General features: G+C 39.0%; 1 protein-coding gene across 4 annotated transcripts in view; it reads right to left on the reverse strand.

Annotated features, from left to right (window-relative positions):
* Positions 1 to 14,788: 14,788 nt before the first annotated feature.
* nlgn1 (neuroligin 1) overlaps positions 14,789 to 24,113 on the reverse strand; it is a 263,001-nt gene continuing 253,676 nt past the window's right edge. For all 4 annotated transcript variants that reach the window (XM_072661173.1, XM_072661175.1, XM_072661174.1 and 1 more), the window contains 2 exons: positions 22,311 to 23,100; positions 14,789 to 21,478 (listed from right to left, as the gene is read on the reverse strand). In XM_072661173.1, the coding sequence (XP_072517274.1) occupies positions 20,650 to 21,478; positions 22,311 to 23,100 (1,619 nt within the window). In that variant the 3' untranslated portion in view covers positions 14,789 to 20,649. The remainder of the gene's footprint in view (positions 21,479 to 22,310; positions 23,101 to 24,113) is intronic.

Consider the following 24,113-nt stretch of genomic DNA (forward strand, 5'->3'; position numbering starts at 1 on the left):
CACAGGTGTGCTCTGTTAGACTGGTTGTTTAAACTGTTAAAATCTCTGATTTTCTAAATTCTACTATCACTAATCTTTATTGATGATGTAACCCATGACAGTGGAGGCAGGATGAATTCAGAAGACTAAAGAAACATTCTGTCTGCCAATTCACAATGACAACGATGCAAAGAACTGACAAGAAATCAAAAGTCTTCATCAGGGGAAGAAAGTGAAGGGGGTTGAACTGTCTAAGGGTGTTTTCGCACCTGTGTTTCTTTTTTTTCTGAACCTGCAAGAGCTTGCTCTGAGAGTTTGGTACATTTGGTATAAAAGCTGTTTTTGAGCCTGTGAGTGGTCCAGAGAACTGACATCTGGTCCTGTTGAATTCGGTGGTATGGGGTTTGCTTTAAGTGGACTCTCGGAGCCATCACATGATTGCTTCTACTTACCTATGTGGCTACAAACCTTTCTTCTACGAGAACAACTTGTTTGCAGGTGTTCCTGCACAGTGAAGTGCCATGCCAAGGCATTGTTCTTCTCCACATGAGTGTTTGTATCTAAGGTGAGTAATGAAAAGTGATCAACAGGTGAACCTATACAATACTATTTTGCAAATATCCAAACAATCAACTAAATTGCTGTAGTAAAAAAAACATGGAAAAGCATCACAAAACAATGGTGATGTCAGTGAGTCGCCAGCTTGATACTATTACTGCAAGCAAGAGACATGCAAGCAGATATTAAGTGTTATTTACTTTAACTTACTTTAAGACTTTGTGTCTGTACATTTACTCACCTTAAATTTGCCTTTGCGATTCCAGAACTCCAAAGACAATTGCAGTTACGCTTTATTTAAAATCACAAATCACTTGCTTCACAATTTATCAGCCCCACTCAAACCTATTCATCAATCAATAGAGACCACAATTGGACAACACTGTGAACTAGACAGACACTGATGTATCATGATAAATATTGTGCATTGGTAAGACTAGGGTTTTTGTATAATTAAGGTTAAATAAATGTTTAGCTATACATTCTGAAATTACTGAAGTAAATTCATGGGGCATGGCAAATGGGAACATTTTAGTGCTTCTTGAATAAAAGTCATATTTTGGTTCACAATAAAATCGCTTATGATCAAAAACGTGGTTGTCATTTGTAATACTATTGGTAACTATCAAACTGTTTTTTAATTATTCTTTCACAGTTGAGCCTATTGAAAGCAAGTGCAAATTATATTAATGGCATCAGCTAGACAAAATGAATTTATGGATATGTGAACTCGGGCCCCTTACTAGTTAGAATTACAGTGTAAATATCACAAATGTAGGGAAGTTTTTATTTGATTTTTCTTTCCAGTACAAAGCAAAGAAAAGATGTGTGCATCAACATTAAGACCTGTCAGGAATACTTATATGAAAAACACACAGAAAACTATTCAATAAAAAATGAGTATTCTAAAATATGTGTAGATATTTTAGCTTTAAAAATCTGTTTAGGGGTTTAAATGTCATTTTAGATTAGCGAGAATGAGATTGTATGTAAATGAATGACAATAACAGTAACTAGTAAAAATGATATTCAAGAAATGTCATCAATCCAAGGTTACAGACCCGTTGGTATGATATTATAACTTGTAAAAATGCAATAGTCAAAATATTGAAATTAGAACTTCTACAATAAAAATGCTTGGAATAAAATGAAATTTGAAAAGACTACCTGCAACTCGTACTAGCAACATACTAACGGCCAGGTCTTGATTTGAAAGAGGATGTGAGGGGATGGTATCCCCACGGTCAAGAAAATAACAAAAACCACCCCCCTTGTAAAACTGCCATCCTCCTGGATTTATGTCATATTATTTAAGGGGACGGACCCTTGGACTATGCCTAGTTGTGGACTACATTTCATTTCAATGGAAAATTGTAATTCAAAAAGCTTTGTAGTCCAGAAAGGCTCTAGGCTCAAACCTTGTCTGGGAAACTGACCTGAGATGTCTATTTTGATTTTGTAATTACATCCATATGTGAGATTGACACCCGATTGCCTTGGATGCATCAAGCTTTGTTCAAATCATGCAAATAAATATTAATTATATTGAAAGGCTTTGCTTTTCTTATTATTGGAGAGACTGTTATAGCCAGTAACCAGTGAGAGATGTTAGTAAAACTGAATAGTAGTGTTTACAACTTAATATGCTCTCTCTTTCTGCAGCTCCAGAATGGAAACCAATTGATTTCAGTCTGCCATTGCATGTGTACACACATCATCCTATTCGACCACTGCCAAGAGGTAAAATCCTAGTAAATGTAAAGGTTTAAATTAAGGCGTTGTAATTTAATACTCATAGAAACTTGAGAAGTATGCTGACATCCCTTATTAAACCCATCACTGTGTTCAATTATGTTTAGTGTGTTTAACTGCTCTTGTCTCCCATCTGCCTATATCCATGGGCTTTGGCATATTGGGTTTTGGTTAACAATGCATTAGAACTCAATCACGCTCCAGTCTGAACTTGGCTATTAGTGCTAAATGCGGCCCTCCTCCTCCTTCCCCTGTAGGCCATCAGAAAAGTGTGGCAGAGGACATGAATCATCTGCATGTCGCCTTTAATGTTGGAAGCAAACTGAGTGAGAGCCAAAGGCCAGCTCTTCCACTGTCGTCCCAAGGCAAGGTCGACATAGCGAGAGGCTAACTGACCCTTCCCTTGGCGCCACTCAGCATGCCTCTGTGGCTTATGGACAGCACACATAGGACTGAGGAAATGAACAGTGTTGCAAATCACACACTCTAATCGTGCTGTTTGGTAAACATTTAAGTAATGTAATTTGCTGCATGTTGTTGGTTAATTTGGATGTTGTTACTGGCAGGCCTGAAGCACTGCTTCTGTAATTACAGGATCATGGTGAAATTGTATCTTTGTAAACAAACCAGCCTCCACAGATGCATTCATCAAGAACACGGTGTGTATTTTCAAATCCCCAACCTAAATCTCAATCCGAAGAACAAATAACAATGACAATTCAATAAAGACAGTGAAAAGTGAAAAGGAGATTACTGGTCATTTTTTATGATTAAATGTGTTGTTTAGCATCATACACTTCCTCATGACAGCATTGGTCATCTTCTTTTTATCTTCAGAAAGTGCAGTTTCTAAAAAATGACATCATTTTTGGCTCAGATTTGTACAGTGTGCTCATAAACACTGTTGTTTTTGTCATATTTGCTTTCTATTTATTACAGAAGATAAAAATAATATTTCATTGTTTTCCACAAATACCTGTGCCAGTTCTTCCATTACTGTCTTGGCCTCCTCAATCCTCCTCCATCACCAGCTGAAAACAAAATCTGACCCTCTCGCCTTCTTTTTGCCTCTCTGTCACACCTGACAGGCCTCTTCTCCGCCCATCCTGGGAAAACAGTGACATCAACTCTGCCCTGTCAATTATTTATGTTCAAGTGCCCAAAACTTCACCAAAAACAACACCCACAGTTCATTCTCTCTGTTCAATATGTCTGGCTGTAACACTTCTACAAATGTTCATCAGATTAAAAACCATCTACAGTTTTTAGAGGAACACCGGGATTTTGGAACAGTGGCATTTTGCATGTGCTGAGTTTTCTCTCAGCAAACCCAAGCAAACCCTGACATTTACTAACAAGCCTGAATGTTGTAAGGGTGTGTCCGTAGCCTCTGTTGCAGTCAGATCCATTTCTATTTTGGATTCTGGACCCAGCGGTGTCCAATTTACTTATGCAAGCGATTCTAAACTTACAACGTTAAAATGTCCTTCTTCTCCTCTACACAGATATCACAATTGACTTTAGAGGGCCTGCTATTCTGCTGGCTATTAGACTTCCTTTATTATTATACTAAACCAAGTGGCTCCAATAAAATACTACCTTCATACACGTAAAGGCGACAAAAGGTAAAAAAGTAAAGGTAGCATTGTAGAAGAACCACAATTCCACAAAGAACAGTTTTTTATATATATAACTGTATATAGTTTTTTTTATATAATAACCATTTTAAAAATGTAATAAATATTTAAAGAGGACATTTATTTTTTTAAGTGTCCAGAAAAAACACAATTGTATCTGAGTACACTTAAAGGTTTTAGGATTAAGGTTAAAATATTTCTCTAAGGACTTTTCCCTTTTTTCTTAAGCCTAACACGTTCCACGTTTGAAGTGAACAGGCATTCTACTGCAAAAAGTGCTGACAAAGACAAGAGGAAAGTAGGCCACTTTCACCAAATATCTTATCCATTTTGGCATACAGTAAATCATCCCCTTAAAAGCTATTATTCTGGAATATTTCCATCAGAGGCTAGCTCCAGCCCATTACCTCGCGCCCTTTTTCTGACAAAGTACGTTCAGTTGTGTATAACGGCTCCTAGCCTCATAAAAATACCATAGGCTTGCATTAGAGCTATAAACTCACTCAGGTAGTCACCATTCATCTATCATGTGTTCATTCAGTATAACCACAGTATGCCTTTAATGCCATATTTGTCCATTTTTTACTTTGTTTTATGCTAACCACATTCATGGTGCCATGTCCTGCAAGCTGAATGGGAAGAGAGTTATTTTATGAGGTAAGCCGCGTTGTGCTACAGCTGTGTTGTGCTACATTTTACATCTTTTAAAATTCATGAATAAAAAATCTTGCTTTTTTTGACAAGCATTGATTGTTTGCAAAATAATGTCTGACATGCCTCTCAGCCAATCACAATCATAAATGCTACTACCATTGTCAATCAAAAGACAACTCACAACACTGGCAGTGTTATTAGTCTGAATTATATATATATATATATATATATATATATATATATATATATATATATATATATATATATATATATAATAAATATAATAAATATTTTATATATAATAGAATAATTCAGACTAATAACACTGACAGTGTTGTGAGTTGTCTATATATATATATATATATATATAAAATACTAATAAAAAAGAATAGCCAACAAAAGCTAAACTTTACTTGAGTGTCTGCACGATATCCAATAACAGTGGTGGCTCAGTGGTTAATATGCAGATTTAACAATTATTAACTTAAATCTAAATATAATATAAATACTTAAACTTATACTTAAACTTCTACATATAATAATACTTAAGCTTTTATAATAGCACTTTTTGGATGGGATTAATTTTACATGGGGAGGTTAAATAGCTCTTCTGCAACTTACTATACGTCGGTCAATTAGTCAGGCAACAGGACTGCATTGAGCTTTCCTTTCATTGTAAGGCATTATTACACATGAAATCTTTCTTTTGTTTTATTAAAGTTTGCCAAAAGATTGTAGGAAAAACAAGGCCTTCTCAGCATTTCCGCAGTTGATCCAACTAGCTCCAGTGTCAGATTTAGCATTAGCTCATCTAAAGCTTCTGAACAGCTTTCTTAGCACAAATCTCCTCCAAATTATGTCCAGGTGTAAAACAAAAATAATCTCCCGGAATCAATTTCATTTAAACAGGCCTTTATTCAGATTTTGCCAGCTCTTAAATGTGTATGTCTAGACTATTAAACACTAGCTGCTACTCATTCCTGCACGATACAGTTGGTTGCATATGTGATGCTGTTAACAACACCAGACGGGTGTACCTCAGCATACTGAACTCCCTGTTTTACTCTTTATTTATGTGCAGCACATCGCTGCTCTACATGTTTATTCAATTGAACTGTTAGTCTAATAACTTAGTTTGTACCTTAATCACCCAGCCGTCATGCACATATTTGTATATTTTTGTATTTAGTGTATTTATTGTCTTTGCATTTATTGTATGTGCCCTTGTGTTTTGTCTATTGTCCTTGCACTATTATATCATGTCCTACCTATTCAGCTCCGGAGATTTAGCCTAACAGTGTTTCGTTGTACTGTACAACCCTGTATTAGCATAATGACTTTAAAGCTGAAGTCAATTTAATTGAATTATTTTGAAATGCTAAAATATTTATTCTACTGAGCTTTTCAGTCTGTTAGCACAATTACTATGGATACTACTTTAGCAAAAGTAACTAAAGTAAATATATATATATATATATATATATATATATATATATATATATATATATATAAAATTATATAAGCGTGAACTTTTCAGGAGTTATACCTGTTCAAACAACTGTAGCTGTTTTTTGTGTCAGACATGATTATATGACATGTCCTATTACGGTCCTGCCACTACAAAGGTCAGCCCACGTTGCAGCACAGCCAGGCTATTTTCCTGCAGCACAGCCTTAACAAGGTGATGTGAGTGTCACCAGATCAACATTTTACTGTCCCTGTGTCATTTCATCACTCAGGGCCCAGAAGATCACAACACAATAAACTTGTCAGCCTGCCAGAAATTACTGCAACCAAACTTATTTCCTCTCGCACACAGAAAGATGGACTGACATTGGATCTTTTACAAGACCAAAGGAGGTCACTGCAACTGCTCCTGCTCCTGCTTGAAATTAAGGTTGTGTGTTGCTGTAGATTTATGGGCTATGGGGGGAGCAAGGTCTCATTTGAGTTGCTGATGAAGGTACACACTGAAAGATTGATTACACTAAATTGTGATTACATTTGCCATGCAACAAATCACAATTCATTCGCCTGAGAGGTATGTTCTGACATTAAAGGACAATTATATATCTATCAGAGTTATGAAAGAAAGGCTGAGGTTCAATAGCAACAAGTGCCATACATACGTACTTTGAGACTAAGCTGTTCAACATGGACGTTTACTGCATGATGAACCTAATTTTGTTAGCCTAACTAATACTTGAGTTATACTTGGGCTATAAGACTGATTTACAGCTACACAAATCTGTGTTTAGGGGAACAGTGAACAAACTTCATGAGCTTTGTTCTAGAGCCTGCTGTTCAGAGGTCTGTTCATGGCCAGCAGCATGTTTGATAACATCAGTCAGACAGCTCAGACAGTTATTGGTAGTTTGGGTTTTGCACTGTGGCAACTGCGATGACAAAAAGTCCAAAAAATACCACTCTGAGGGGATTGCAGCATTACTCAAGACCGAGAGCTCAGAAGACAAACTCACAGTGAAGGATTCTGAGTTAGCATTGCAGTCCTTCTTGTTTTTTTTTTTCAAGTCTACCGCCATACTGCCAGCTGTAAAAAAAACAGTTCATTAACTCAACTTTGTAAATTGCTTTCAATTTTCAAGATTAATGAAATTTGGAGAAATGCACAGTTATTATAAGTGTATATCATAATGCCTCACCTGCTGGCTGGTTGTTTTAGCTGCCTCATGTAGCTCTTTTGGAAGACGCTGCCTGCTGTGAGCACTCAAAATGCACATTATATGTATACAATAAAAACACACATGACATTTCAAACCATAAGTTACATTTAATCAGCTATTCATCACAAACCGAGTAAAGCAGGTTCAAGAAGATAGTGGACAGCTTATGTGATGAGCTGCCCTTATGATCTCATTCCATATCGCAAGCTAATGTGGACATGAACTTCTTTTAAGTTAATGTTAGGCTTATTTCTTAATAGCTTGCAACATGAAAGATTCTTTCATATACTAACTGCATATTTATAATTACTACTGGACCTTCTATACACAGTCACACTGCATCCACAATGAACATCTCCCCACTTACACTACACCTGTATTCACATTCATATCCATTTTTTTTTTTTTTTTTTAAATAATGTAAACATTTGGGATTATATAAAATCTGCAAACTTAAACTGCTTTAAACCAGTGCAATATTGTACTAGAGAATATGTATAATTAAAAATAAATACAAGTTTGGATGATATGGTGAAGTAAAACTATTATTAGCATTATTAACTAGAGGGGCAGCATAGCCACCAAGGATGCCCCAGTAAAAAAAATAAAGAATAAGATAAGAAAGAATAAGAATAAAACTAACTCCTGTATGTGTGTGAAAGTACAGAAGTCATTTGTAATTGTCATTAGCTGTTTTTCTAAATGTACTCAAGTATGGAGTGTGAAAGTAAGAGCTATTTTAGATATTATAGGTATTGTTAGATTATTTTAAATATCTATTAATGTTCCGTTTTTAAACATACCACAAGTCATAGTCTCTGTTACTGCTGCATACGACAGCTGTGATTGAGAACTGTTTAAGGGTGATGGTTAGTATAGTTTATAGATTCTGTATAGTTGCTTTGATTCAGTTAAAAAGATTTATCCAAACATTTGAACAAAAACTCCAGATTCTCTCAGTTCGGTAGTAATGCAGTAGTGGAGGAAACGGAAGAATAGTTTGCTTTGAAATGTAGAATTGTGACAGTAAAATGAGCAAAACAGAGCAAATAATGTAGGCCCATGTCCTACATTTTTCTTTTTTTTCCCTCTGGTGTGCACATGTAGTCTACTGTTTGCGATTAGAGCTCCAGGCTATTGATGACTGGGTTGTGGGTTCGATACCCAGACTCGACAAGCTGCCACTGTTGGGCCCTTAAGCAAGGTCCTTCACCCTCTCTGTGGGTGCCGCAGCAATGGCTGCCCACCGCTTTGGGCATGTGTGCTCACTGTCCACTGTGTGTGTTTAATCACTAGTGCGTATGTGTGCGTTCACTGTACGGATGGGTTAAAGGTGGAGGTCAAATTCTATCTGTATGAATATGGTTGTCTTGTATGTTTCGTCTTGTCTCGGTTTGTAGTTTATGAATCAAAATCAATTTCAATTACCCAATTTCTCTGTATTCTGAATAAGTGCACCTGTTGTTTTGCCACTTTACTTTTAAGACTGATATAAATTAACTCTTTTGAAATCCACTGCTCTGTATTTGGCCTTGTTTAGTAATTAACATGGGCTAAAAAAACTTAATTCCAGTCTGACTGGTTGGGGTCAAATACACAGATTTATGAAAAAATGTTTTCAAGACATCACAAAAGCAGAGAAACAAGCTTAGTACAGTAGTAAAGTACATGTGCATAATTATTGTCCTCCAAAGTAAACAAATGTTAATGCTCTCCCATCCAAATACCTTTACTTACAGAAAAGAGTGTTATTTGCCTGTTTATGTGCCATCACTATGTCTTAAACATGGTGGTGCTCTTGTGCAGCTTAACACATGAAGAATGTTAAACTTTTATAGCAACAAATGAATCCTTTTTAGCAGCCTGGTTTCTACAGATGGCTCTCAGACGGCGGTTTATAATTTTGCTATAAAAAGATATTAAGGAATGCATTTCAACCTGCCTATTGAAAATAATACAGTCAAAAGTGTAATCTGTAAAATGCTAATCAAAATTTTGATTTGACCATTTTCTCCAGTCAAATTCATATTAATGTAAAATTAAACTGTGCTAATTCATCATTGTGGGAGGTCTATGACCACTAATTAGTCCTTGAGCCAACAGTTGTGGACAGCAATTTCTGTACTCTTTTAGTTATTCATTATTTTCAGTTAACTTCACTCCACTGCATTTTAACATAAAACGTCCAGCTTTTTACTTTTAGTGAAGTGGGAGACACTGGACTATGACGGTTTGTACAGTATGTGCTTTCAAATTGAAGCAAAACAAATATAACACACCTTCCTTAAAGCTTGCTCTTAAATGATGATTTTCTGATCACAGCATAAAGGAGAAACAAATCACTAACGGCACTAATGAAGTGTCCCTATGTGTGCAGACACGTGGGTCTTTTTAGAAATAACTCTAGAGGTATGTTTGATAGTTAACTTAGATGCAAGTACTTTTGTACTTTAATGTAAGTAGAAATATAAATAGACGTCCACTTGAACTGAAGAAAGAAGGGTTTCTGTACTTTTGCTTAAATACTGAATATGTGAACTTTGTCCACCACTGTACACCAAGGTGGGCATTACATACCATGGAGCCACACAAAACCAATCAAAGAAATATATTTGTGTTCATGAAAACATTTAGGTGCTATGTTTAACACAGTTAACCCTTTGGAATTACTTAGATTTTTTTTGCATTAATTACTAATAAAATGTAGTCTGATCATCATCTGAGCCACAAATATACACAACCCTTGCATGCTCAGCTCTCTTCAGATCATGCATTGGAATTCAAAGTTCCCTCAATGATCACAAAGCATCCAAGCCCTAAGACGGCATAACGCCCCAACCCATAATGTTTCCTCCACCATGGTGTTGGTGTTTTTCCTCCAAATGTAGCGCATTGCATTTGTGCTAAAAAGTTCAACTTGTGTCTCATCTGTCCATAGAACATTTTCACAGAAGCATTGTGGAACATCCAGGTTGTCTTGGGCCAGCATGAGACAGGCTGCAGTTTGTTTTTTTTTCAGATAGTAGAACACAGTAGACAGTGAAAACATGAACAGAGGTTTTGTAAAGTCTTCTGTAGGTCTCTGCTGTTACCCTTGGGTTCTTACTCACCTCTTTCAGGCTTGCCTGTTGCAATCTTGGAGTGATCTACACTGGATTGCCCAATTCCTAGGGAGAGTAGTAACAGTCCTGAACAGTCCTGAACTCCACAAGACAATTTTTCTAACTGTGGATTGATGTACACCCAGGTCTTTCGCAATGCTTTTGTAGCCTTTTACAGCTTTATGTGCCTCTATAACACATCTTCGGAGGTCCTCCAAAAGTTCACACTAACTAGTCTGTCTTTAGAAAAACAGTACCAAGGCTCTTGTGGTCCTTTATTTAATGTGCAAAGTGCCTGTAAAAGTCTGTAACTGTTTCCAATCTCATCTCCTCAACTGACCACACCTTTTGCCAAATAGCTCTTGGAGAACTCATTAACAAAGGCATTTGCTTTTGTTTTCTAGTCTGCACTGTAGATAGTTACTTAATGTGCTTAATAAAACACATGAACACTACAACTGATTGTGTTATTAATTAGTACTGACATAGACTGATGATACAACCATTTTATTAGTAATTAAAGCTGAAATCAAGGTTCAGTTCAGTTTTCCTCCCACCCGTATCCCAGTTTGGTTATATGTAGTAGATGTTGGTCCAATAGATGTGTGTCTTTTTCATCACAGACAGTGTAACCTCCGTCCCAACAGAATCTACAATCTACAGCAGTCAATAGGCAAAACATCATGTGCCATAATTGGATAACTGGATAGTATAGCATTAACATTACATTTTTAAAGTAAAATACACTTTAATCAGGCAGGGAATGTTCAATGTTACCTGAATGACCAGAAGAAATGTCACCAATCTTCTCAACAAAAAATGTGTTCATTTTTCAACATAATATGCTTAAGGATATAGTGAGTTCTGAATATGATAAGACACTGGCAGTAGTTGCAGTAGTAATTTATAGAGCTTCTGCTGTGAAGGCTTATGTTCAGTGCTCCAAGGTTGGGTGCTTTACACAATTTCGCTCTCAGCTTAACCTCAAATGCCTATTTCTCAGTATCAGCCCAGGTGAGTTCTCACTAATCCCAGATCAGCTCAGTGGTATTATAGTATTAACAGTGACAAACAGGTACAAGAGCCCAGTGGTAGATTATCAAGTCCTTCAGATCTTATTCCATGAAACAATGGTGTTTGTGGATTGATGTATTGTTCTGCAATCAAGTCTTAAGACAATATAATCACAGTTATTTGATTACATAAATGGACATTTGGGAGAGTTTCTAATGACTCAGCCACACTCGAGTGTTTGCAAAAGTGAAGTGAACTTGGTAATGTGGCAGATCACTGCAGCGGCAAACGATAACTGACAAATCACACTTTGAACATTTACTGAATACTGTTCTTTTCGCTGCGAAAACTGGATTTGATCTGCTCACTTCTTTACTTTCAGTCTAGGTTTTGAACTCTGGTGATCTGAGGCTTTGTCTGTTTCTGATTCAGGCCCGTCAATGTCATTTTGGAGAGGTGATCTTAACAGAGATGACTGTACATTACCACTCTCATTCAAGCCAGTGGGGTTACCATATCTCATCTAACTGCATTCTCATGTTTTTTTTCTGTTGTCAAAAGATATTTGCTGGAGCAGTAATTCAAGCTAAAAGAGCACTTACTCAAGTGAGACACATCAATAAACACACTACCCTGGTCTGCCATTAATTCTCCGTTATCCACCAGCTGATTTCAGATTTTTCAGTTGTAGGCTGGTATCAAATAAATGGCAGGCAGAATGTCCTCTATGGCCACAGTCCGGACCAGTGGTGTAATGGATGGTAGCTTGGATTAAATTTATAGTGGGGGATGGGGTTTGCCTTGTTACCTTGTTTAATGGAAAACAATGAGTCTTCCTTTGTAGAGTCTCCAGGTTGATGCATTGGCCTGGACAGATCCACTCTCTCCTTTATTATCTAGAGTGCAGGCTCCTCCACTACCTGGCCATCAATAAACACTGGTTTCCAAGAGTGGGGGGAAAAAGCCCCAAAATCCCCTTCTATGTTAGCAGACTGTCTACAAAGGTTACTGTTGTCAAGTGATTACTTCAATGTGCAACGCAGACTTTCGAAAATAGTTACATTCCAATTGACTAATATCCCTATTGTGTGCAATAGGTGGAGCTGGCATGAGGCTTAGGGACTGAAAGAAAAGATGCGATGGAATGGGGAGAGAAGAAGACACTCACATTAGGACACATCCCTTGACGGTGGCCGTCCATCATGGGTTGGAGCGCGGAACAAACATAATAAGGTGCAAGAGAGGAGTATTGTCAAGGGTGACTGTGGTTTCTACCTGACAACCCGAGCCCACACAGCCCCAGCATTGCTCTCTCTCTCAACATGACAGGCAGACGTTCTTTAGCCGAATAACCGATGGGGGCGTCCAACCATCTATTCAGCTTATAGGGGAGCCAAAGAGACAGGAAATATGGTCTGAGAGGCATGATGAGATGGACGCAAATCCCAAATGATTAGTCATGGTTCATCTTTTTAATACCACTTCTGTGTGCTGGATATGAGAAGCCCATTAAATACACCGTCCTGAAACAAGCCGGCAGTCTGACAGACTGTACTGAGGTTTTAAGACACGACAGGTAGAATCTACATTGAAGGACATTGAAGGATATTCTGCATTTTCTCATATTTTCATTTCCATCCTGACGTGAACGCATGGCTTGGAGAGGAGTTCTATGCCAAAACAGTCATAATATATTTTTACATCATCAATTCATAACCTCACCTTTTCCTTTTAGAACTAAACAGAATGGTTGTGGTACAGAGCCTTTAAAGCTGATACATTTACCTTTGGTCGGACTGTTTTGTTGCCACCATTTTTAGGTCTGAAACAAAAAACTTTAAGCTAAATAGGTGCTTGTTGGTTTTTGTGTCATCAGAAAAAAATATATAAAATAAAGTTTGACAGTTTGGTTTCTATATATGGACTATATGGGACATGATTTATACATTTTGTCACAAATAGTGGCATTTGAGGTCACTGAATGTTCTGCAGAATGCCATCAGAACATGACTGGAATGAATGTTTATGTAATCTTACTTACTCGAAAAAGATATCATTCTCTGTATATTGGGGTTGCAATGGTATGAGATCTTCATTGTATGATAACTGTCACAGTATATGACATACGGTAAACTATCAGTATGCGCCATTTCACATTTGTCCCTTTTCTTGTTCCACTTCTTAGTATATCTTTACCCTTAAAGAAAGGAAACAAACACTTGTCTCTCTTTTGAAAACAAGATACATTAAAAAATAAGCTGCATTCTTATAAATATTGTTACTATGGATTAATCTGCTGATTCTTTCTTTTCTCCATGAATCCATAGATTTTTTTGGTTTTTAATTTGGTAGGTCATTGTTCAGTTTTTTTTTTTAAGTACTGGTATTCAGCAAATGTACATGGTATGATAAGCATCAATTTTCAGACTACGGTATATCGCTGCAATCCTAGTATGTATGTAATCCTCTGATAACTGTGAATTATGTAAAATTATAATATAAATAATATAAATACTAAGTAATATAAATACTAAAAAAATTATAAATACTTCCATTACAATAAAAAAGGCCTTGGGACAACACAAACAAACCAACAAAGAACACAGTACCTTTGTGTATGATAATCTATACACCATGACTTATGGTGTATATCACTGTAACCATTGCATTATCAGAGTACTGTATTGTTTGAGAAACTATATCCACTAAAAGACTGAATGAAATGCAGTGCCTGCAGAGCATTTTCTTCTTTTCATCTCCCCATCACAGCGAAATGCAGCATTGGGTGCTCAGGTACATCCGTGCCTGTGTTAACATTAACTTCATATACTTACAAGAGCTTCTCTTTTTGATAAGCAACTGTGGATGAAAAGAAATGCCTCCAGAATACCTACACACAAAACAGTCTATTACAGTCAGAATTCAGAGAATGTGTTGTCAAACCATACATCCCGCCGAATCCTTGAGGACTTGTCGGAGGCACAAAATGAGAACAAAATCCCTGACAGCATTTACAGCGAAACCCTGGGAAACTATTATGTGGAGTAAAAGAAGCCCAGTCACCTCCCATCCAAAGATAACCTCTTTAGAATTTAGAGCAAGCACTGCCTAATTATTTCGGAAGACATGTAATCGGAATGAATTAAAATAACCAAGGAGTGCTTGTGCAGTTGTCACCATGGATATGAGAGACAGTGGCTTTTACCCAACTTCTGAGAACTGCAGTCATTAAAGAGCAAGACTGAAAGAAAAAGAAGAGGGAAAAAAAGAATTCTGCATCTTGAACTTTACTAACACAACTAGGGTGACGTAATTAAGAGTCAGACATATAAAAAGAGTCAGAATAACGTCAGACTTATTAGTCTGTTCAACAAATGTTGCAAAGAAGGAAAAAAATAACTCAAACAAGTTAAAAACATGATATTTATTTATGATATTAAAAATGTGAATGAAGTCACAAGACACTTACAAAAATGCAACTTGCGTGGTTTGTGTTTGTCCTTGACCTGGTCTGGTAGAAAACAACTGACAAATAGTTATACCAGAAGCTGAAAGGCCCACTGGTATAGAAAGGAGCAAGCAGCCCTCAAGTTCACTGCTGCTTAGTGCTCCTTTTTCTTTTATCAGTAATAATGGACAGTCATATGAAGTTCTCAACAGTCTCTCCATGGTGAAATCTGCGAACCCTTTTCTCCAGCTTTAAAACATTTTCAGCATGTACTAAAGTTTCTCTTCAGTTTCACAAAATACGCTGCTGTGCTATGTAGAAGAGAGTTACGCTTTCAAAACACTGTCTATTCAAAAACCTTGGTTACATACAGAGCATTTATCCAAGACTACAAAATGCTTGCAAGAAATAGCATGGGAATAAACAATGCAGACAGTTGAAAGACTGGCTATCAAAAGTGCGCTGCCTGTCTGTATTGGGATAAAAGGTCTGTGTCTTCCCTTCAGTGGTGGTCAGGAAAGTAGGGATTAAAAAAAAAAAAAAGGTTGGGGTCTCACCACTAATACAAATTATCCAAGTCAGACTGCATTCCTAACTGCTGCCAACAAGTAGAAATATAGTCACACTTTGATGAACTCATAATCACCTCTGGAAAAATCGAATCAGTGATGAAATGAAAAAAAAAAAAAAAGAAAGAAAAAACCCACAAAACTGCCAGGAATCTCATTATGAATGTGAAATCTGACTCATCCTCTCGCAAGAGACCTCTGATGCTGTTCACTCATTTAAAAAGGGTCCCATGATCAAAAGAAGTTGAACATGCCAGTTCCTTTTATTTACTTGCAAATCAAACTAGACAAAATAAAAGTTTGACCAATATATTTGGTGCTAATATTGAAAAATAGTTAGGAGGGACTTTATTAGTCATTACATAAAAACATAGAATTAATAGCTCTTAACCCTTAAACTGGCATTGTACCGCATGGACAATGTTTTTTTGTGACCAAATGTCTGTAATACAAACACAAAACCCTTCTTCGGCTGTTTGACCTTAATCCCCTGTGGCAATGCCTTAAAAAAACAAAATTTTTTTGAAAGCTGAGAAAAAAAATGAAAGTATATTTGAGTTATGTCTCTTCAGACATTTACTTCAAGCTACACTGAAAGTAAGTAAATCTATCAAATTTCTACATCCCCTTGTTGAATGGCAGAAATGTATCCTTATTTTACCCTAAAAACAACTTGGAGTGAGTTGCCCAATTAGGGTAAACAGTATTGAATGCTAACGTTCAGCATAAGCACCGCACAAGGATTGTATGTGTTTTACCTTCAGATTGGCATGTCTTTAAAGCCATTCACACAGTTATATAATATATAAGTTAATAATATTCATTCACAGCTAAACCTCACTGAAAAACCCTGTGCATCAAATATCTATAGCATCAGTTATCTAGATAAACATTACATTTTACTCTGTTATTGAAGGGATTGGAATATTTGTCCATGTTTTATTTAGCACAGTAGCTAGTTTATATTCATATTATATTACAATGACTATTGCAATCATTTATAGAGATGTTTTATGTTCTAGTTCTACTGTATTACAGTAACTGTTCTGCAATGGTTGTTAGTTTATGCCTAGAATTACCCTAACTGGGCAAGTCAACCGGCTGGTCAACCATATTTTTTTGTCTAAGTGTTAAAGGTGACTGAAATAAAATCATGAACAGTTCCTTAATAGAATTGATTCAAAATCCATACTGTTTCCACTAATGTTAGAACCGGATGTTTCTACTGTATTTGCTCATTACATGCTAAAACAAAAGGGCATGTTCTGTGAGAACACTTGTTGTAATTGCTAATCTGATTCTAAGGCACTGCCTCCACATGCCCCTATCTGCCTTGCATATGACATAGACACAACAGAATCACACACTCAGCAGAGGTATCTGCTTAATTTTGTTGCGTTAAGCAATTACATTTCAAGACCATCCAATTTTCAGCAAGGCAGTTAATAGCAGAAGATCAATAGTTACGTGAAAGGGAGAAACCAGATGATTTCTGGCTCAGAAATCACATTTTAACTTCTCTATACTGACTAGCAAACATTGTGAGCTGGGAGGAGGTCTTCTGCAGGCCTGTCCAATAAAAAACACTGGATGCTTAATTATATCCCTGCATAATGACACAGTCAGCACAAAAGCCAGGTGTGTGATGTCTAATGATTTGGCTGTGGTAGCTAATGCAGATGGGCAGATAGGAATGAGCTAGAAGCTGCATGTTTAGATTTTTGACACGTTTCTGACAAGGTGTTTTGAGTCCAAGGAACTCAGAGGAATTGAGGCAGTGTTAAAATGACTGACAGGCTGAGTGTATGTGTGAAATGTATGTATGTCTGTGTGTGTGCAGCTACAGGACTCCAGTCACTGGACACTGTAAGACTTCCATAAACCAGGGGTTAAAAAATAAAGAGTGCAGTGCAGTGATTTGAATTCAGCTTAATAAAATCATTTATTGTGCTCCAGAAGAGTAAATCCTATTTAACCAGAAATAAAGACAAAATGACAAATAATCTACATTACAACTGCCCTCTGATATGGTTCCTATGAACAAGCATTTTTGATCATCCCTTTGAAGCTCAGACAGAAGAAAACAAAAACAAAAACAAAACAATACCAGAATTGTATGGTTTGGTTGCTGTTTATAAATGGCACTCAATATTGTATTACATTCAGTCATGAGGCTTTGTCCTGTCACTTGTATGTATGTGTATGTGTGTGGGACTGAGCTCTGGAGTCCTCCACGGTTACAGATGTATCCCAGCTCTCACCTTGGCCCTACATGCAAATGCACCGAAAGAATCCTCAAAGCGGTTCCTTGTATGAACGGCTCATTAAATTTGAACACTGTTGAAAAGGAGCCTCATTTGGAGAGGAGGGCTCAGGGCAGGGCTGCTTTGCATATTCATACCTGTATTGATTGAGTGAGTGGGGCTGTGCTGAGGGGTTTTTAGTTAATGGTATGATGCTTGGGGGTGGGAGGGTGAGAGGGCTCATTCCGTGCTGTGTTTACCGTCCTTTTACGCAGGGCCAGCGCAGAGCCGAGCAGCCCCGGGGAGGCCGTTGTAGACGGGAACATCTTGTTTGGGACTCGCCGCGTTTCACGGGTCGCCAGGGTGGCGGGAGAGCTGCATAATTCTCTCCTTTTTCTTTGTCCTTCTGTCTTTTCCTCTCCCGCTTGTCTCGCTGGAGCTACGCTGCGTGTCACTGTGACTTTCTCAAATGACTCGTATTTGTCAGGACTTGCAGTTGAGTTTTTCATTAAAGGACCGTTTCAACATAGTCTTCGTCTGCTGTGTCTGTGTCGTGGAGCCGATCACCGCGGGCGATCATTTTAAGACGTTCTCCTGTACTTGGAAAATAACTTCGTTGACTAAAAGCACAATTACAACACAAGCCAATAGGCACTTTACTTCAAGTGTGATTCTTCTTTAAAGGTACAGGGACACATTTTACTCACTTATCATCTGTGTTCATTTTACCATACGCCACAGATACAGCAGATTAAGACTGCTTGATATATCTCTTGGATATATACTCTTTACTGGTACTGTCTGGTGAGCCAAAGAGGTGTGAAGTCTGCGGACCACCACGAGCGATGCCTGTGGCCGACCATGAGTGTGATGGGGAGCGGGTCGGCTCATAGCTCGGCACATGTATAAGCCAGGAGAAAAGAGAGAAAGCCTTCTACGTCGTCTCACATAGCCTGCCTAAATCAGAGGGACGCAGAGAAACTCCCTCCCTGTCCTTTCTGTCCAACTTTCTTTGAATCTCCAGCAGTTGATAAACCCACATCTCAGTTTCCTTCAAGTTTACATTAAGCGAGGAGGCTGAAAAGGGGAAAACTGAATACAGACAGCTGGCTAACATTAGGAAAGAAAATGAAAACTTGGCTATTGTGTACAAAATCAAAGCTTGTATATAGGAGTAAGAGCAATGGCTGAAGCAGGAACAATGTAAAAAGCTTAAAATTGCTTGTGTCGGGAGGGGGGGGGTAACAATTTCTAGTGTGTAGCATTTTCCTTACACTGCCACTTTGGCACCTGCTGCAATCTGAAGCAGGAGGTGTAGGATGAGAGAACCCCCTAATCCACACTGTCAGCAGAAAGCCACCTCGCGTCAAGCAGAAATTTATAAGCATTCATCTTTAAATAGTGCTACAGCGTGGACTCGTAAATGGGGACACCCAAAGAAAATCAATGCAACCAATCGTGCTCCAGAGAGCTGAAGTTATGCAGAACAATTCTCAGCAATATACCTTCATTTCGTCCCAGCCCCAGGGCATCAGTTATGCAGGGTTCTTCCTGATAAGTAAGCACCCCAAAAAAAAGAAAGGATTGAGAATTAAACAACACAGGTCGTTTTGTTCTAAGGTAAAAGTGGTCTTTGACTGTTAAGCCAGAGGTGAGAGATAAAAAACAAACAAACAAACAAACGAAAAAAAAAACCCCATAAAAACAATGTATTACAGCCGAGACCAAATGAGCAAATTAAAAAGAGTACAATGAATGTCCCACACATGGGATCTCAAACAGCAAGTGATTCACCACTATTAAAAAGTTTTACCAACACACATTGTACAAAACTAGTCCTTATAACCAGGTTCACTCAAGCTAGTTGTGAATGCACTCTATTTAGCATATACCCACCCCCTTCCCTTTCCCACATCCAATCGGGACCCACTGCTTTCACTTGTGTCACTGTATTCCGATTTCGGTAGGTTTGTGAGCCAATCAGAGCAGTATTTCCTCAAACAAATCCAATGGGGATGAAAATTATTTTTTTAATAATGACTTAATCAGCAGAACAGCCACCAAGCAGATAAATTGTCATGCGCTTCGTGCTAAAAATATCCAGCTTCCCTTTTTTTGTCCTCCAGTTCTTCGTATAGACAGCACTTGTGTGATGAAGCTGTATCTGCCAGAAAACCAGTGAAATTCCCACCGCTAAATGAACTGCTGGCAGATTGTTTTTTTTTTTTTTCCCCAGTACTGATGCCCCCAGTCAGGGCTTAAACAGCATTGGTGCTTTGTGTACATATCTAGATATGTAAATAGATTCTATACAATAAAACTGTTCCCAAAAAATAAACTGACAAAAAGATTCCAAGACATTTGGTGAATGTCTCTATTGTGCATATTTTTGAGGAGTTCTTGTGCTCCTCTTTTACTCCGTTCAAATGTTTTATTCCGTATCTTACAATGCCTCCATCCTTAGGAGAACACATGCCTAAATTAGGTAAGCAGCATCTCCTCTCTGCTCCAGAGAGTAATCTACAATCCGATGCCTCAGGAAAACAATATGCTTTCTTTCATTTACAAAGGGCCTCCCACACGCCATCCCGCCGCCGCCACCACCGCCGCTGCTGTTTCCTCCCTGGGTAACTGAATCAAGTCGTCCTTCCAAGCAACCTGGAGTGATATCTTTTTGCCAGGAAATGGCCCTGGCTTTGTCACAACAGCAGGACTAAAAAAAGGGGGAAAAAAGACATCCATCTGTTTGTTTTTCATTAAATTTGAAATGTTTTCGCACATTTTCTCATTCCTTTTTTTCTAATAGAAAATGATAGTTTTCCTCCCAGGGAGCCCCAAAAAAATCCACCGCACCATATTCTGTGTTCCTCGAAACAGCAAGCGCGCACATATTCCCAACGTATTTGCGGGCTTTTACGGTATGCCTGTGGCTGAGTTTGTGTATTGTCCAGGTGTTTAACTATCTGTGTCGTATATATGTGTGTGCTTGAAAGCGGCTCCACGTGTGAGGCTATACTCTGGTGGTAGAGTGTGAGTGGGGGTGCGGGTGAGGCAGTGTGTTGTTCTGTCCACTGGGGTAGCTGTTGAAGGGGTGCAGCGAGCTGAGGCCGGGCATGCTGTTGGGGATCATAGTAATGGTGTTGGGGGTCATGAGCGGGATGTCGTCGGGCGAGCGGCGCATGGCCAGCGTGTAGTCAGGCGGGCAGGCAGTCCTAAGGACCACCTCGTGCGGGTGCATGGCCTCGCGGCACTCACGCTCCAGGTCACTGTGCTTCATCTGCAGAGACATGATCTCCTCCTCCTGTGTATGGGGCAGCTCGTTGGCCGTGGTGCGCTGCGGGCTGCAGCGCCGGTGAACCTCATGCCGCCGCTTGTCTTTCTTGTAATAGAGTGCGGCAAATGCCAGGATGTTGAGGAAGAGCAGTGAGGCACCCACAGCGATGGTCACGCTTAGCTCTGTGGAGTAATCCCGCTGGTCCACCGAGAAGGGCTGGTTGTGGTTTTGGTTCTGGCTGTCGTCCGTTGGAAATGGTGTGGGGAAGGGGCGCTTGGTGTTGACCGGAGTCTTCTTAGGAGCACGTGGTGTGACCTCTGGTGGTGGCACCTTGGTGGTGGTGGAGATGAGCTGAGTGCCCTCGTTGAGACTATGCAGGTGGGGAACCAGCTCCAGCCACAGGTTGACCTTGTTGGCACGATAGTGTTCCTTGACCCGAGGCTTGAGGCCAATGTGGAGGTACAGCTGGTCCTTCTGGTTGTAGCGGGTCCAGGCCACCTCCTCAAAACGGTTGGGCTTGGTATGGATAAACTTGGTGTCCTGCGGCACCGGCTGGTTGGGATCACTGCGAGAGAAGCGGGACAGATTACCATCACTACTCTACTGATGTGCAAAGTCAGCATATTGGCAGACTGCCTTCACTGCAAAAAAAAAATCCATCAATCTTCTTAAGATTCCTGTGTGAAATGGCAATTCAGTGTTATATATGAAAGTCATTAGTGGTCATAGAGTCCCTCGGGGTCTGTGTGGCAGAGAAAAGGCTAATCTACTTTATTATTGCCCGAGAAAACAATTACTGACGTGGAAACATGCTTAAAGGCAACAAGGAGAGACACTTAATATTCTCAGTGAAAATCACGATCTTTTGACAAGTGCCACTGCTTCTTAATTAACAGGGAAAAAGTTTGGAGGACATAAATTACACATCTGCAAGAAGCACAAATTGATTCGTCACCTAAACCTGAGGCAACATCCAGGATGAGTTTTATAACATCTGCTTAAAAAGTAGAAAGTCATCTTCCAATAGTTCTCTTCACTGAAGAAAATGTTTTTCTGTGTGTTTTCATACATATTACATTATATTTTCATGCTTAAGCTTAGGTTAGGGTGTGAAATTATACATATTCTTGTCATTTTAACCATAATGTTATATTTATGTTCTAAATAACCAGCCCGGCTTGCACTGCATCGAGTGAGCAGAGGGCATAAACTGAGTCTGAAACTATTAAACCCTCTTAAATGAATTAATGTCCTCTCCTAAATTTCTACATTCTAACACAAGCCGATAATACATCTCAGTGCTTTATCGTGGGCATAAATCCGCACCATCATCTGATATTATGGTACAATCAATGTATTGATCAGGTTGTAGTAAGTACTTGTTCTTTTTGACTTACCCAGTCTTGGCAAAGTTAGTCCAGTATGTCATGACCACGGCACTGAGCATCACATCGTTCTTGGAGAAGTTGCAGGGGAAGAGCTCAGTGGGTCCGATCATGGGCAATCCGAAAACGTAGGGGATCTCATCCCCATGCGCTGCGTCTGCCCATGGCGGCACCTGCTCCGTCTGGCAGTGGTGGTAGAAAGCATAGAAATAAGTGGGCGATCCAAAGCTGGAGTGCAGGTCAGCAGTGGCTACCGCAGGAGCCACCCATTGGTGATCGGTAAAAAGGGCCAGCAGGGTCTTCCTCCTGGTTTCTGGGTTGTGACGGTCAGCCCAGTCGGTGTACATGAACTTAATAGTTTCTCGCAGGATATCCTTGCCTTCTGGGTATCCGTACAGGTCGTCCACAAAGCTTGACACAGCGTAGTCAAAGTCATTGGCCTGCACGCCGTTCTCGTTATCCACAATGAGCTCAACGAACTTCAAGCCCTCACCCTGGTTGACCCCGAGCATGATGTCATAGTTCAGGAACTCCCCTTGCTCCATAAGGATCTGCGGGTCATCCGGAATGACGTCGCCATCGATGACTGGGCCAAAAGCAATGTGATAGCGAGCAGGCTGGATGTCTTGCTCCACCAGCTCCTTGTAGTGCTTCTTCTGCAGACACTCCACCAGTTCCACTGTGTCTTTGATACTGCAGCCCACCTTTTTCGCCAGCATGCGGGCGTACTTAGCAGGCTGGAAGCTGACAGCCCAGCTGGACAGGGCTGTACCACTCTGGGCGATAGCTCTCTGGAAGAGGCCTGCGAAGATACAGTGGCAAGTCCTTGTCTATCAACAGCTCACAAGATAATATGTAGACATAAGTGGTGTGAGGAACATTAATGGTTGAAAACAGACATAAGTCATAAGCATGCAAATGCCATGCAAGTAAGAATGCAAATACAAGTGAGCATGGACAATGTATGGACAAATACTGGAATTATTAGAGACGACATATCGGTATCAATGGTTGTCGCTATCGGGCCATTATCAGCAGAAAATGCCTAACTGGATATTGAAGGGGAAAAAGTGAACCTGATCCAATACTGTAACAAACGTGGACTGAAATAGAACACACACTTCCACTGTGTGAGTCTCATTTAAAAAAAAAGGGAAGAAAAGAACACTTTATTGCCAATGGACAGCAGAATTCAACTTCTGCCTTTAACCCACCCATGGCAGAGAACAAACACTCACACTCACAATAGGAAATAGGGCAGTGAGTACACAGACACACACAAAGCCACCTCAGGGTGGAACACACACACCCTAAGCCATGAATTCTGCAGGAGGAGAAAGCACTGGATTGAACTGGCAACCTCCTGGTCCCAAACTTCTCATTTAGGCCATGGCTGAGCCCAAAGTGAAATACTTCAATTAAAAACATATCATTTTAAAGCATTGTCATTTTTAAATGAAAAATATTGGTTACATTTTGGCTGGTTTAAATACTGGCATCAGTACCAGTATCATTTCTATTGCTTAAAAAAGTAATTTTGTCAATAAAAAAAAAAATCAAATGTACCAATTTATGCTATAAATCGAACATTTGAGTTAATACATAATATATTTATGACAGCCCAACACAAAATGTAAACATAAACAATAATTAATTGACATAACTGGTATGTGCCATGGAAAAACATCACACTTCATGCAAATAGACCAAGAACTAGAAAAAAGGGTGTGTGTTTGTGTATGAGTTTGTGTATGTATGCGTGTCTGTGGTTAATAAAGTTAGAATTTGTGTGTTACTATGACAACCTCCGACATA

Source organism: Salminus brasiliensis, chromosome 17 (genome assembly GCF_030463535.1).
Source record: "Salminus brasiliensis chromosome 17, fSalBra1.hap2, whole genome shotgun sequence".
Taxonomy (NCBI): Eukaryota; Metazoa; Chordata; class Actinopteri; order Characiformes; family Bryconidae; genus Salminus; species Salminus brasiliensis.